Source organism: Folsomia candida, unplaced genomic scaffold (assembly GCF_002217175.1).
Source record: "Folsomia candida strain VU population unplaced genomic scaffold, ASM221717v1 Fcan01_Sc039, whole genome shotgun sequence".
Classification (NCBI taxonomy): Eukaryota; Metazoa; Arthropoda; class Collembola; order Entomobryomorpha; family Isotomidae; genus Folsomia; species Folsomia candida.
In genome coordinates this window covers 812,985-829,967 of record NW_019091231.1, presented here as the reverse complement: position 1 = coordinate 829,967, position 16,983 = coordinate 812,985, and the positions used below count along the sequence as shown (strand labels likewise).

General features: G+C 37.1%; 1 protein-coding gene across 2 annotated transcripts; it reads left to right on the top strand.

Annotated features, from left to right (window-relative positions):
- Positions 1-5,829: 5,829 nt before the first annotated feature.
- Positions 5,830-10,340, top strand: LOC110861272. Of its 2 annotated transcripts, XM_022110376.2 has the most exons (5): positions 5,830-5,957; positions 6,043-6,119; positions 8,066-9,434; positions 9,892-10,034; positions 10,092-10,340. In XM_022110376.2, exons 1-5 carry the CDS (start codon positions 5,930-5,932, stop codon positions 10,197-10,199), a joined length of 1,725 nt encoding a protein of 574 aa, XP_021966068.2. In that variant the 5' UTR covers positions 5,830-5,929; the 3' UTR covers positions 10,200-10,340. The 2 variants fall into 2 exon arrangements, with proteins under 2 accessions (XP_021966068.2, XP_021966067.2); XM_022110375.2 differs by having other exon boundaries at positions 9,892-10,340.
- Positions 10,341-16,983: the final 6,643 nt, after the last annotated feature.

The following is a 16,983-nucleotide window of genomic DNA, read 5'->3' as shown; positions in this document are numbered from 1 at the left end:
CCGATTTCAAACTTATGATTATCATTCACACTCATTCATTTCACTTCATCTGACTTCATTTTTGACTTCGCCCCATGTGCTAATCAAATGCGGCATGCCTACACTGGTTAGGACATACATACTCATTTTTTGTGCGATTTGTTCAATGTAAAAATACTTGCATAAAAATGTATGCATATCAGTTTCAAAATATATTTATTGGTTGGACCCATTACACATTGCCTGATCGATCATGCACTACATAAATTCGTTCACTGACGACCGGAAATTTTTTTATTTCTGCTAAGCAGAAAGTTTCAACATTTCAAGGGTTTAGGTAATTAAATATTTATTTACCAGTTTGGTTATTACGAACGAATATTTTCATTAACGAAAAAATACCCAATATTCGGTTAATACTTAAATTAAATTATAGCCTGTTGTCAGAAAAGAAATTCCACGAGGCAAAAAGGATAATGGGTGATTTAATATTTGGAAAAATATATCTACATATTTACATATAAACAGTTTAAGCTACATGTACATACATATGTATGTAAGTCAATGTGTACATTCAATTATGGAATAATTTAGATACATACATACGACTTTGAATTAAATACATAAATATTTCATTACATCCACGAGGCATTTATTTTATTTTATCTACCTACATCGTCCGTCACCAGTACAAGCTTTCTAGATTGGTAAAGTTCTTAAAAATATAGACTTAACCCCACTCTTAAAATCTTAACTTTTCACAATTTAAATCATGGAAACACCTGCTTTATTAAACTGTTTGAAATCTTATGCCAACCTGTTTCAGAATATTGCCCCCATTCCGATTAGTTGGAATACCAGCAAAAGAAAATGCGTTTATTGCCTGAACCACCGTAAACTTATCTTCTTTTATATCGAGCTCTGTATCGGATTCTTGGTAACTTTTTCTTGTGGGTATGCCAGCTTGAAAGCCCTTTTCCTTAAGGGTGCCAACATCCCCTTGTACAGTTCCATCTATAATGCTTTTTACGCCTTAATGGCTGGAGTTTTGGGGTGCGGCGGTAGTTTGTGCGCCTTGTTTTACGGTCATCCCTTAGCGCAGGGTTGGGACAATTGTGTCATCCTGGAAAGAACGAGTCGGTCTTATGTAGGAAAAAAGTTCGTGGCAAAAAGACGCCCTTATTATGATTTGTGGTTCTTCTTACTGGAAATGGAGATCTTTTATTATACTCCGATACTCTGTTTGATCGGAAGCTTCGTCGAGGTCGTGACGAAGCTCGATCTGTTCTACTACATTCTGCAGGATATGGTGCCAAAAATGTATATGTAAAACTTTAAAAACAATGTTCCCCTTATGAAAAATTAATGAACTCTTAACTTTATAATAAGTAAACTAAACTAATAATGGGCAGGTGTGAGATAGTCGTCTTCGATTTTGACCGGACTAATTTTAAATTGTTCGCGTTCAGAAATGAGCGAACCCGTATTATTTCTGCATTTGTCGAATACGAATGTTGTCGCATGGGGTTTAATTTTTTAATGTATTTTAGGCCATGACAAGTATTTTTAAAAACTTTGTCAACTTGTGAATTTTAACCAGATTTCAAAAGTTAAACATAATTTTTGCTCAGCACTATTTACTTGAAGTTAAAAAATTTATATTTCTTGCATACTTTTAATTTAAAAAAAAAATTGACACTATCATTTTTCATGATTCAGGAACAGCATCAAAATGTTTAATTAAATTTTAATTTCATATTAAGTTCAGGGTAAAGCTTCCTCTGGATCGAGTTACCGAAATTTGAACAAATTAATGAACGTGGAATTGAGAGCGCTTTACTTAAAAAAACTAGAATTGTTTTTAAACTTGTAATAAATAATTTCAGAGTATACAGCCAAAACTGGGTGAAGATTGGCATCCTCCGTTACGTCCTTCTGGCCATAAATTTCTTTCAGCTCCTAAGAATGACCAATTTGGCAGTAATTATAGTCAGCGCCTTAGGACAGCTTGCCCTAGTCGGGATGGAAATTCTACAGCGTGGAAATTTATCAACGGCATCCGGATTTAAAGCGTATAACATGTGGAACACGCTATTATTGTCGATGCAAGAATTCACCGACGTAATAGCGGCCTGTCTTTTAGCAACTTTGCAAGTGGTCGGAATCTTGGCATGGTATTTAACACTTGCTGGATGGGAAATTATGCCATTTTTTGTCTATGGCTTTTTCCCAGTTTGTGCCGCCGTGGTACCGGCCATTGTTCAAGTTACTTTTGTCCCGTTTACCAAATTGTGGGATGGAAGTAAGGAATGGATCAAGTCGATGAAATTGGCTCCACTTTCGATGAGAGTTGGAGAAAGGAAGTTTGTAATGAAGAAGTTGTACACATTGAGACCTTTGTCGGTTTATGCGGGAATATTGGATCATAGATTCTTCCCCCTAAGTAAATCAACCAAGAAAAGGTTTATCGAAGAAATGATTTCATTCACGATTGAGGTACTTCTCGCGGCTCCATCTTTGTCAAAATATTAAATAACAAAAAAGAACTCTTGGTTTGGAATAAACCGTCGTAAACGCACATAAGGAAGTAGCTTCAGACTACTTCACCCCAAACGGTCCCACGACATCGCGGGAATACTTAACCACTTCACCCCTGAGAGACGGATATTTTCATACCTTTCACCCCTAGTAACGGCGAATTTTTTCTTCCCTTGACCCCGAAATTTTCACCTACTGCATGACGTTAATTACTGGGAGATGAATTGAAAAATGGTGTTCCCACCGGAATTATTCTGGACACTTTTTTATGAAAGTTGATGCGAATAACCATTTGGGAACGGATTTTGAGTTGTAATTTGCCTTTGTGCATTTTTGCGAACGACTAATGTTTATAGCCGAAAATAGCCAACACGCCGAATTAAAAAATGATTGTAATCGCATGGAAAGTTGCACAAACATTGATTATTACGTGCATAATAGTACATATATTTGCAAAAATCGATTATCGCGCGTCAAGGGCTATAGAAGCCGATTTTGGCGGGAAAATTAAACATAGCAAATATGGCTTTCAATTCGTGACATCGGCTATAAATAATTTTGTGATTAGACTAAAATGTGTAAAAATTGCTTCTTGTACATCTAACATGCATAGAATTTACGCATACTTAGGGCGGGAAAACAAACGTTTTCCTACAGTGGCTTTAAATTGATAGCACTGGTAATGAATAATTATAGCATCAACCGTTCGAAACCATACTTTAGCGCATTTTGAATATAACTCAATTTTAACGGGAAAATTATATGCTTTCTAGGTAATCTCTTAATTTTCCCGCCCAACGAGATTTCATCGGCTACAGTGGTTAGTTTTCCAGCCAAAAATGTCGGTGGGGCGTTCTAAATCCGAGAAAAACAATTTCACTAATTTAATCTGAAAGCGCTGTTGAAATATGGGACAAAAATTCCATGCAACAGCAGTTTTCAAAACTAGGCGTGTTAGCTAGAAATAGCCAGTTGGCTATAAATTATTTTTACCTCCCTTTATAATATTGGTTCCGAAGAGGCAATTCGTCTTCCCGCCCAAATGGCGGATTTTTGACTCATAACTATACTTGGAAGAGCAATGCCCTAATTTTTTTTTCTGGATACGACACATAGTCGTATGCCGGTGGGAACGGAAAATACGCCACATAGTCGTTCCCGTTGTCAAGGGTCAATACGACACATCGTCGTATTTCGGAGCCAAGGGAACTTACGCCACATGGTCGTATTCGGTGTAAAGGTCAAATACGCCACATAGTCGTTATAGGGGCGAAGTGGTTAATTTCGCTGTATTTCATCTATAGATTCAATTTTTGAAAAAATCTCATTTTTCCCCGAACACACCCCTCGGCGCCCAGTGGGTGTGGCACAACTTAAGAACATTTGATTTTAGTATAGTTCTTCTATGGATTCAATTGCACTAAAAATCTCATTTTGCCCCGACCACACCCCCTGGCGCCGGTGGGTGTGGTCCGACCAACCCCAAAAGTTGATAGGATCCTTCCCCTTGGGTCATATATATGATGTCGAAAACCGATTTCGATTATCTAGATCTGTTCTCCCGTTATCCTGCTGACAGACAGACAGACAGACAGACGGACAAAGTCTTCGCATAAAGTAGCTGAAGCTACTTAATAATATACATTTCAACAATAAGATAAGGTCAAATAGTAATCAGAATGTTTGATGGAGTGGATATATGTAAAAACCTTATAGTTTTTGAATTTATGTAATTCTTCGAACAGTTTGAGACTCATTTTAAATACATCGATACAAGAGGAGTGTCTAATAAATATTTGCATATGTATCAAAGAAATTATGGGAATACAATTATTTTCTTAAATTAATTTAGCACACTGGAAATTTTTTTAGCCCAAGTTTTCCACTTTGCCATAAATGGGGTTCTCCCCAATTCCCATTCTGCTTGTCCAAAAACAATCAAAATTTCATCCAGTCATTGAACTTTAATATATTCATAAATTAAGCTTGGACGGAATATCATATTCCGAATATGCATGATGAATCATTTTCCCAACCGATAACACGTTTTTCGCACGTTGTTACCTGGTGCTGGTGTACAGCAACACTGCGTAAAATATGGATACAGCGAGTAGACATCCCGACACTGCATGTACACCAATCCACACATAACTAGTTTGATATCTTAATTTGTTACAGCGAATCGATGAATCAGAAACAAATTAAGAGTAACACAACAACACAATATGTACGAACCGTGTGCATATCACGGCAATTTTGCATTTCGAAGCCATTTTTGCATACACGTACACAAATATACTGCATATTTTTGTATGTAAATATCCAAACTTGCGATATTATGTACAAATTAAGTTACACACTTAGAAATCCAGTATTAAAATGACACCAATCATTAATCCTTTAATGTATGATGCAACAAAAGTGATAGAGATAACTTATCTCTATCATGAAACATGCAAAAAGGCATCAAAAAGGCAAAAATGCACGCAAAAAGGCTGATAAGCATTGAAAAGGCATGAATAAATAGCAAACAGGCTGCCTTTTTTCACAGTGGAGATAAGCAGTAATTGGTTCATATTAAGGGTTTGCCGTGAATTTTACATGTGTAGCTGTATAATTTTAAAACCAAACGGTTGCAGGCTTAACACCGGTAAATCTATACTTGCCTGGCTTGGCCAGGTTTATTTATTAGAGTGTATGTAAACAATTGAGTCATATTTGTGGTGTTGTGTGAATAAAGAATGCAGGTGTGTGGTCTTGTCATGCCCTGTGCGTGAAGAATGTGATCAAATTTATTTCAGATGGTTAACGATACCGGATTAAAGACGATGTTTATATCCATGCTTATTTTACTTATTTAGTGAATATGTAAATATTTATTTAAATTCATATGTACATACACTCTTAAAAATAGAGTAAAATTTTTAAAAAGTACGACTTCAGTTAACATTGCCTGAACAAAGAGCTAAGAATTTAGTGAGCATGAATCTCAGAGTGCATTTGCTTGTCAAAAGTTCTACATTATTTTTAAGTGTGTATTTACATACAAATAACGTAATCAAATCTTCGATAAACCAAACAAACAAAATCCAACTGTGTCTACTCGGGGTGTAAATTTTCGCGAACTATTTATGGTCACATTCTTTATGCATGGCCACCTTCTATTCCTCTGTCCGAACCAAACCCATGATTGAGCATCGTTTCAAATGTCAACCACAATTTATCTTGGACACGCTGTTATCTTATTTGTCATGCGCTTATCAAAACAAATTGTGTAATATTTTTACCCATCCAACAATTCTTACCCTCAGACAAAGATTAATGCTCGACTGAAGTCCAGGTGGATTCGTGCTGCCACGTATCCCAAAATTCCGATTACACAATTCTTACATAATTCTCACATTCTTCCATAATGCAGCACGAAATTGTGGAAATGCAAGGTTTTTGCATAATTTATAATCAACTAGGTATTCCTTTAAGGTGTAAATATCGGAAGAAATAAATATTTGTGTTATTGTTCAATAGGTAAACTCAACTTGAATGGAAACCTTGAAACTAAGGAGGAACACGATTTCATGGACAAAGCATTAAGCGATATCGTGGTAAGGATAAAGCTTATAAACAGTTAGAAATCTGATACTTAAAATTACGATATTAAGATATTTGTTACTCGGTATTCAATTTGCTACAGACTAGTAAAAAAAGTATAGATACCGGAAAGTACAGTAAGCAAAAATTTAAATCGTACCCTTATATCATATGCATTTTTCGGTTTTCCTTACCGATAATGAACCATTAATTAAAAAGTAGAGGAAAATTGAAAATCGATGCAAAAAATTAAATCGTACCCTTTTGGGTTTTTAATGATAATTATGTCTAGTAATTAGTTCTTGGCACTTTTTCGGGCCTCGGTTTGCTTTAATTACAGATTGGACATACTGTGACATGAATTCTACTAATTTTTTTGGTCACTTCGGGTAAGATATTTTCCCATACTTCACTTATAATGACTTCAAGGCAAGTTTCGACTTCGGTTTTCGTCTGGAAATCCTCCCCTCTAATTATGCCTATAAATAATCGATGGGGTTGAGGTCCATAGATCAGGCAACCCATAGAAGAGCATAAAGTCGTTCTTGCTTGAGGTACCGATTAATAACCTTCGCGTATCTTTGGGGTCCCCGTCAAAGTGCAAAATTATTTTCATTATGAGTCGCAATTTCCTGGCTGGACATACTTGGATTAGCTCTAAAATTGACTGCTACACTCCCTTGGTTATGATTTACTCAATAACGTTAAAGTTCCTCCACAATTTCCAAAATTTTAAGCCCCAAACCATCACAATTCCTTGACTATGGTACACGATCTTATTCATACATTGGGGTTTACGGACTTCTCCAGGTTTCCTCGTCATCCCCACGATTGAATTTAATCTGAACATGTTGTACTTGCTTCTATCATTCTGAACGACACGTTTGCAGACATTCAGAATCCTTGCGCTGTAGTCCTAGGCCCATTTACGGTGATACGCCGCATTTGACAAACGAAAGAATGGCTTATTGGTCGAATTTCGGCCCTTAAACTCCTTTTCTGAAATCTGGCTTATGATGCTTGAATGGAAACTGTTCTGTTGAATTGATCTTACGGTTCAGATGCAATTTTCGGGGCCGAAAGTCCTCAGTTGGTCAAGATCTTGCTGATTAGATTTCGATGCTCGCCCATCGTCATTGCCATTTTGCGTCCGCGTCAATGGAAATTACCCAATTATCCAGTTTTCTTGCATGTTTGGACAACGAATTGGATAGCCGCCTCCTAAAACTTCGTCCCCAATGTAATTTTGCAGTAGGATTGTCCTTTCTTATTCATCAAAATAACCCTTTTTCATTCCACAGAATATTGCTATTTTCGGCTCATTTTACAAGATGTATAGCAGCATCAAAGTCAAAAAATTGAAACCTTTTACACAAATATATTAAAAACTGTATATCAATCGAATTTCAGTTAAGAATTGTTGTTTTTGAGAGTGTGGAATAATGAGATGATCAAAAAACCGAAAGGGTACGATTTAATTTTTTGCATGAATTTTCAATTTTCCTCAACTTTTTAATTAATGGTTCATTATCGGTAAGGAAAACCGACAAATGCATATGATATTCGGGATCTACATTAAATTTCCTACAAAACGGATGTATTACATAGTAAGAATTGATTTACATAAAGTAGAGAACCATTAATTTATTATATCCCGGAAAAGGGTACGATTTAAATTTTTGCTTACTGTATGTTTAAATTTGCTACTCATATTATAAACTATGAGCAACGTATTTAGCTGAGTAAAACCATCACCTTGCAAATTGCGACTGATTTGATGAATGAATTTGTTTCCCCGAAGAGTTTTGTAATAAATTTAGTGGCAATTTAAGTTTAATTGTGGGATGGAAAAAATCATTAAAAAGGCACAATCAATCCGTTCAAGAGGCAAACGAAAATATTACTAATTAATGGCACATTTTTTATCCGCTTTAATAAAAGCCACACTTATTTCTCCCAGATTCTCCAAGAAATCTTCCTCCACCTCGGGGACGAAGGTTGGAGCCAGACCTGCCACGAGGTTCGCAACCTCCGTCTCGTCTCCCCCCTCTGGAACAGTGCGCTCCTCTCTATGACTCCCCCCAAACTCCGCTTCCGTCTCAAGTATAACTTAAACTTTGACATTTTCCGTTGCGCCTACTGGCCCGAACCAGAAGTTCCCGCCTTTCTAGAAATTTGCTCCACCATGGCGCCCAAACTAGCGCGCTCCCTCTTCTTCCAAATGTCCTCGAATGACGAGCAAACCTCCGAAAATTTGCGCCATTTCTTCCAAACCTTTCCCGAACAGCTGGAACACGTTACCGTTCGCGGGGACGAGGACGAACTTGCCCCGTTACTCTATGACATCCTACAAATGGCGCCAAATCTCGTCAGTTTAAATATCATCACGTGCAATCCGACCCATCCGACGACATTCCGCCATCGCCTCTCTCCCCGCTACTGGGACCCCTTTGCGCCCTTAATCCCCATCCAGAACAAGTTGGAATCCGTCATTCTGCACCGGTACACCGCCTCGGATCAAAAATCCCGCCATAACGTCCCCGTCTCCATTTTGGTTCAAGCCATGCTTCACTCCACCCCGAATCTGACCCACTTGAACGTCATGGATTACCAGTGTCCACAGCTTTCTTACTGCACTAAACTCCGCGACCTAACTTTTTTCCTACTCCCGCCCGAAGGCGAGGAAGAAATGTTGCAAAAATTGGAAGATTTTTCCATGGTGTTGAACCACGTTCGGAATTCCCTGGAAAAATTAGAGCTCAACAGCGGTTTCGGATTTCCCACGCAACCGATTCAAACTCATACCGATTCTGAGATCGAAATGGTCGGATTTAATTTACCGGAAATGGGGAAGCTTAACTACTTCAGGAATTATAGGCTCGATATATTTCCATGTTTGGACAGAATTCGAGATTTGGGGGGGAGTAGGTTACCGAATTTGGGGACGTTGCACTTATCGAAGGGGACCGATTACTGGAAACCGCCCCAGGTTCAGAGGTCAATTGAGCCTGAATTGACGGAAATTTTGGAGAAGGAGGCACTTTTTTGCAATTCTGAGGGGGCCGGTGGACTGATTAGGTTGGCGCTGGATGGAATTAGGAATCCCGACCTACTCAAAAATTTAAATAAACCATTCCCGCACTTGCAGCGGTTACACTTGAGGATGGGGGATGTCGCGATGAAGGGAATTCAGAGGGAGGAACTGCTTGGAAAAACGTTGACGGCTCTGGGTCCGATGGGATTAAAGTATTTGGATCTTGTCATCCCGTTTCCGGCCCTTTTTAAGAATTTTGTATCAAGTTTGGCCCTTTTGGAGGCATCGCTCAAAGGTAACTTTTCTTTGTGAATATAATTATACTTAATTTAATTCGACAATTTATAAAGTTTCTAAGAATTTTTACTTACAATGCATTTGTCTCAGTGTTCGCTCTTCGATTTTGGGAAATTTAGTTTTAACCGATCACAAATTTAGTTCATTGTAAATTTGCAAAAGTCAAAATCACTAAATACTCAGGTTTTACAAAAATTTGCGGATAAAACCCTCAGTAAGGTGTAAAATGCGTTAACTTAAAGCTGAATTTTGTCTTCTTTGGATAATAATTAATATAAAAACGCCCAGCTAGATGGGGAGATCTTGCCTTTCGGAAACATAATGCGAATTTAATTTGCGATCAACCAATCTCGTCAAAATCGGAGCGCAAGTGCTGAAAAACCTCACTTGTTGATATGCATAATATCAATTTCGTAACAACAACAATTAAAGTCAGAAACTTGATCTTTCTTTAGACATGAAGACCATGCAGCTCGCCAATTTTGGCGGAGGAACGAGCATAATAACGTACGAGACGGATTTCGACGGGATTAAATCCTTCTGCCACGTGCTCCGCTCAACCGGCAGAATGCAAACATTTACCATTTTCAAATGCTCGGTAAGCTGTAGCAATATGGACACTAGTTCAGAATCCGAAATAATTTGTATTCTTCAGTTCGGCCTGACTGGATATGAAGAAATTGCAAAATTCATGAAATCTAACAACCTCCCGGTCTCCATTCCGCGACAATGTGCAGATCATAATATCGACTACAAGTTTTAGGTCGTTAAGTTGCAAGTTGTTAGACCTTTGTGCAATGTGCGTGTGATTACGTGGATAGCAATAAAATCATACCTGTTCAAATAAACTTTCTTCATTCAAAATTCAGTCATCCCGATTGATGAATGGTGATTTTCACACACATTCAGTCATTTTCGTTTCATTTCACTTCATTCGACTTCATTTGTTACTTCGCCACATTTATGTATTAAGCTTTGGGTGAAGAATGAAGGACTGAGAAATCTTTTCATTCACTGTCACTCATCTGAAATGACAGAATCCTTAAGTCATTTTCATTCAAATCGTAGGGAATTAATTTTCATTCCCTATCATTCTCTGTCGTAATCAGTCACATGAATGAAAGTTAACAGGTACGAATAAAATTATAGACACAAAATTCCGGTACTTTTTTGACGTGTTAAAAATGCACTCTAACTTAGATAATATTAAATAAACTTTACTAACTCCAGAGTAACATTAACCTTGATAAAGAATAAAATGTCGTCTAGATTTTTTGCTGACTTAATTTATTTACAGAACTATATTGATCACATAATTTTTAACAGGGTAAAGTTAATAAAAGACACAAAATACTTGCGAATAGTGCTAATACTTATTATAGAAACCGCAAAATTCTGGGCAAAACGTAAATACAGGGTGGTTAAAATCATATTTAGATCGGATATTTTGCGTACTCCGTACTCCGGCAAATCTCGCGTACTCCGTACTCCGAGTACTCCGGCCTCCGGAGTACGTACTCCAAGCCCGGAGTACTCCGACCCATGGTTAAAATGTCACGCTACAATGAAAAATTTTTCAGTCGGAAAAATTCGCAAATTTCCACTCGTTTCCGAAAGTTTGTCTGAAATTCAACATTTTAAGAATTTTGTCATAAGTGTTCCTTCAGTTTTGATAATAATTAATAAAAATCTCAACCCCAAATCTTCTAACTAATGGAGATTTAGTGGCTTATCCCATTGAAAACTTATCCATTGTACATTTAAATTAAATAAACCATCTTGTACACACATATTTAAGCTCATACATACATCAGCCCATATTTTTCTATGTGCAAACATACATGTATAGCTATTTAACTTAAAATATATTTATATATGGCAAGACAACGAGCTAGTGAAACTTGACGAATGTAAGCAACTAACCATATAAATAGCTTAGCAAAATACAAGGTTTTCTTGGTAATCGATTTCTAATTTGTGCATAAGTCATCCTTGTCCTTTACATTATTTTATTCTTAAATTAAGATACATACGTTGTACATAAATAGTCTTCCGAATAATATTGTGACTTTTATTATTCCGCACTCTAAAAAACACTGTTGCTCTTTTGAAGATTAAATACGCTCCCAGTTGAACCTTTTCTCAAGCTTCGCCCAGATTTTCTTTCTGTGCTAAACGTGAGCATTGGCAGATAGTTCTATATTCAAATTTCACACTAATTACATTTGTGACCGATTGACTCTAGTTTGGTAATAATCTATGCCCATACGTTGGGAGACCTCTATTGTGAGAATGTACATACTCACGTTCCGAACGGATCCATTATCTCCAAGAGTGGACTTTCTGATTAAGGCATCCAGAAATATGTATGCATGGCATTTGCATGATGCATAACTTGTGTTTCGAAGATATATATCTATGTATTTAGTATCGTAAATATGTTCGGATATCAGAATAAACATTAATAATTTATAGCCTGTCAGACATTCCTCGAGATAGAAGGGAAACCCGATATTCTTAGCTTATTAACTCAGCCCCGAATTTGAGCTAATGAAAGCTTATTATGGACTAAATTGGTATTTTTAAGAATTTGCATGGAAGTATATTTGCAGAGCCTAGCTTATTTTAATAAGACTGAAATTAATGGACAATTTATGTAAATGTACAACATGTATATTTCTTCAACGCGACCCGATGTAGATACATAATGCACATATTATAGATATCTACGACCCTCCATTCCTACATTGACAAACTATTTAGTAAGCTGGCAGGTCATATCGTTTTCCAGCTTTCGACCCCTTATCTAAGTAACTGAAATTCAGAATTTTTGGAATTCCCGTCACCTCATCAACGTGGAAAGCCCCGCACTGTTACGCTGTTTACGCGCATATGCAAAACAGTATCAAACCTTCAACCCTATTCCGATTAGTTGGGATCCTGCCAAAAGAAAATTCATCTACTCTTTAAACCATCGAGCCCTGCTCGGCTGGTATTTCCAGCTGTGTGTCGGATTCTTTGTAACATTCTGTTGTACATACAACTGCATGAAATCCATTTTAGTAAAGGACCCCAATATCCCTTCATACATTTGCATACTTCACGCCCTATACGGTGCAGTGGCTTACACGAGTGGCGTCTTCGCTAGCCTGGCCTTCATATTCGTGGGTCCTGACGGAGTCGCGGCTTGGGACAACTGTGTCATCGTTGAGCGGGCTTCACGCGCAGGTGCGGCGGAATCGTGGACGGCGAAATCGTCCCATATTGATCGCTGGTATGCCGTTTTGACGATGATAAACCGTTATTTCCCTGCAGTGTTTTGCCTTTTTGGGAGTCTGTCCATCGTGGTGACGGAGATCGATCCGATGTATTACGTATTTCGGGATGTCCTATCAGCTAATGCGTTTTACCAGAATTGGGGCAAGATATTCGTCCTTCGCTATCTCCTTTTTTCAATCAGCGCATTTCAATTGTCTCGAATAAATACTTTGACAATTATTATATGCAGCGCGTTGGGAGAATTCGCACTAATCGGGATTGACATTTTGCAACGAGGTATGGTAATACCAATCATCATTGTTCACATGGATGAGTTTAGATTTTGAATTTTAAAATGATTATTTAACTATCTTGGTGGTGTATGTATGTATATGAATATAACTATGTATTATGTATGTTGGCTCTGAATGATGGTTAGATGAGATGTGTGTATTTACGATGGGAAAGAATGTTACTTCCATCGGGATTTGTGGAAAAGAGGGTTTATTGTAAGATGGTCGGTGTACCAGTCCACCGTCGAATACCGGATATGTATGAATATACGTGCCTTCACTTTCCCGTTCGGGGAAAGTGTAGCCAAGTTAACATGGGTATTGCATATTATTATCCTTAAGGCATGAGCATGGAGTGAATAATTTTAAATTTTTGAATACATTAGTAATGAATAAGTATTTATTCATTTCAAATTATGTAGTGACTAATTGGTGAACTTTATTCATTATTTCTTGTACGTACATACTAGCAAGTATGCTTAATGAATGAGGTACATTAAGAGACTTGATCAATTTGGCGAATTTGAGTTAAAATGCGTGACATGAATAATGTGTAAATGCTGATGCAATTACACATTAAATTTCGAACACGTGAATAACGAATGAATTATTGTGAATGATGAAATACTTTTTGAACAGGTGGAGTGCCTACTCTGGTAGGATTCAGACTGTACAATATGTGGCACACCTTACACGCTACGACGCATGGATTCGTGGATACATTTGTCGCTAGCTTCTTATCCGTTGTGGAGTTAGTTGGAATTTTATCGTGGTATTTGACCTTTGCTGGGTGGAAAGTTATTCCCGTTGCAGCGTACTAACGAAGATAGATCCGATGTATTACGTATTTCGGGATAGCCTATCAGCTAATGCGTTCCACCAAAATTGGGGCAAGATCTTGGTCTTTCGCTACGTCTTATTTTCGATCAGCGCTTTTCAATTTCTTCGATTAACAACTGTACTAATAATTATATGCAGCGCGGTAGGACAATTTGCACTTATCGGGATTGACATCGTGTTACGAGGTAGATTTGTTCACGTTCATTTATTCGTAAATAAATTAGTATACCTAATTCAGAATTCTAACACTTCATAAATGAGTAATCATTGAATTACGTTTTTTTAAATTCAATTAATCAATTAGTAATTATTTCAGAAATTAAATATCAAAAATTAATTATTCAAAAAGTAATTATTTCAGTAATTAATTTTGTTAACAAGTGTTTGAATGAATAAACATTTTTTGAACAGGTGGACTCCCAACCCTTCTTGGATTCAAGCTACACGATATGTTTCAGACTCTATTTGCGACGACGCAATCATTCATGGACATAATTGTGGCCAGTTTATTGTCAGTTTTGCAATTAGTTGGAATTTTATCATGGTACTTGACCTTTGCTGGGTGGAAAGTTATTCCCATCTACGTCTACGTTATTCTCCCAATTGTCGGAATATTCGTAGTTGTCTTGGTACAAGTTGTGTTTATCCCGCTAACCCAAATTTGGGAAGGAAGCAAAGATTGGATCTTCTTAATGAGATTGAGTCCTCTGTCCTTTCCGTCAGCTAGTTTTGGACAGTCATGCAATCCGAGAAAGTTTGTGATAAAGAAATTGAACACGTTGAGACCGTTCGCGTTGTATGCGGGAATATTCGATTACAGATTTTTTCCTTTGAGTAAATCAATCAAGAAAACGTTTATCGATACGATGCAGTCCTTCACGATTACGGTGCTCCTTGCAGCTCCACCCTTGTCCTGATTTACATACGCATAGGAAGGTATGGTTTGAGCTTTTAAACTAGAGGTTTTTTTTACATGCAAGGCTTGTGCGGACAGGCGTCTCGTTTTAAAGATTGAACGATACCATTAAGACAAAAGTTAGCGTTTCATTGAAATGTGAATCCATCCGAGGTAAATACATGTATTTTTTGATACCGTTGCAGCAAAATTGGTCAGCGTCCATATTTCAAACATATTTACAGTATGTAACAAAAGTGTATGTAGCTACGATGACGAAATTTGTATATCGGAACGATGCCGTAATATTTCAACTTTGAAACTCCGTACTAAAATGTTAAAACTATCTGCCGACAACTTCCTCGTCGGCGATTTTTAAATGTCGCAGGTAGGTCAAAGGTCAGGATTATTTTTTTGAAACAATTTAAGGCGTCGAAAAGAAAACCTGGATACAGTTTTTTTAACTTTGCAATATTTTATACTCAATGCGGCATGCGTTTTGAAGAATAATGAGCTTTGGTTGGACCGTGTACGATTTTTTCGACCTCCAATTTTTCGCCAAAAACAGGTTTGAGGTCTACACAAAATCGCCACCGAGGCGAAAATTGGGAAACTGAAATATATTTTTACATATCCAGACTATCTAAAAGTCATTATTTTGATTTTTTTAATTTCCAAAACGCTCGATTCTGGTTATAGAGAATACAATATGGATCTTTTGTGCAAATAGCATTTAGATATCTTTTCCCATCATGGAGAAATCCCCATTTGTAGTTTTTGCGACTTTCGATTCGCTCTTCCCTCTGACGGGCAAGCGGCCCGGCGTGGAACCGTTTTGCCAAATTATTGGCACCGTTCAATCACAAAAATCAGCTCTACAAATCTTTGTGGATTTTATCAAAATTAATTTTTTTTTACTTTCGAAATTTCATTTTATTTACATTATTGCTACTCTATACTAAATTCAGAGTTAATACATGTCATCCCAGATATGCATCTACTTCCAATTACATTATATTATTTTCAAGAGTGGATCGTCTGATTAAATATCCAAATATCCAGAAAATTGAAAAATGATAAACAACTTGTGTATTTATGCTGTATATAAATATTACAGGCATGTTAAACCTATATTCAGATTTCCAAATAAACATTTAAAACTTTAAGGTTTGTCTGACATTTCGAACGAAGGGAAGCTTTACAGTCGCAGCTTATTAAATTATGTCATCCGTTTGACAATAGATATTTGAGCTAGTATATTTCTCTGATATTTGAGCTATACGTTTCAATTTATTTGTCTGGTTTTTGATATTACCAGCAATATATTTATATCCGATTTTGTGAATTTACATATGTATTTTGTACATATACATGCATATACCACCCTATCGTCAAACTTGTAAGAAAGCAAACCCTGTCTTTTTTCAGAGGTTTTTCAGAGATTTTGGACCATCTTGGCGAATGCTCCATTGTCAACCTTAGACACTTATTTGCAATTATATTCGATTATTAAGTAGCTTCACCTACATAATTTATGTTAAGACTTTGTCCGTGTGTACACGTACACGGACATTCAATATAATGATATGTGCAACTCGTGCATAAATACACAAGAAGATAGACACAATTTTACATATAACTATATGTTAATGTAGGGAACTATGGTTCCCCTCCTCACCAGCAAACCACTCGGCAACACAGAACACGCCGATTCGAAAGAGGACGCCGATCAATGTCTTCTCCTCGCTCCTACTGGAGACAAGTCCTTGGTTGGGAGTCGACGTGTCAACATTGCTAAAAATACGCTCGTCCGACTCCCCATTTTCCCAGCCGCACTTCCACAGCATCAGCCATCTTGAAAAACATGTATTGATTTTCATAAAAATATTGAATTTCTTTTTCCATTAGCTATTCAATTGTTAACAAGTTAAGTACATCAAATCGGACATTTTTTCAGAGGATTTCCAATTTAAAAAATTTGAATTTAATGAAAATCGCAATCCTTAAAAAGCACTCAACCAACCCGTAACTAAGGTATTTTCTTTAATTCTGTGCTACTTTATGTAAGCATATTCGAGTAGAAAGTGCACATGCAGTTCTTTTCTTATTCGCTGATATGGCGAATTTTTTTCGACAATGCAAATCAACTTCGTTACCTAGCCGGACGCCGTTCGAGGCACTCAAACATTTCGCAATCCTTAGCGAAACTCTCTATTCCCAGTATTACACGTGGAACAGGGTCTCATGGAAACCGAGACCCA

What these genes read in the sequence shown, in the direction of transcription:
- LOC110861272 (XM_022110375.2), top strand. Translation starts at nt 5,930, where the DNA reads ATGCAGCACGAAATTGTGGAAATGCAAG. An exon ending in CGAAATTGTGGAAATGCAAG is followed by an intron (nt 5,958 to 6,042) that starts GTTTTTGCATAA and finishes ATTGTTCAATAG; the next exon opens with GTAAACTCAACTTGAATGGA. An exon ending in AAGCATTAAGCGATATCGTG is followed by an intron (nt 6,120 to 8,065) that starts GTAAGGATAAAG and finishes TATTTCTCCCAG; the next exon opens with ATTCTCCAAGAAATCTTCCT.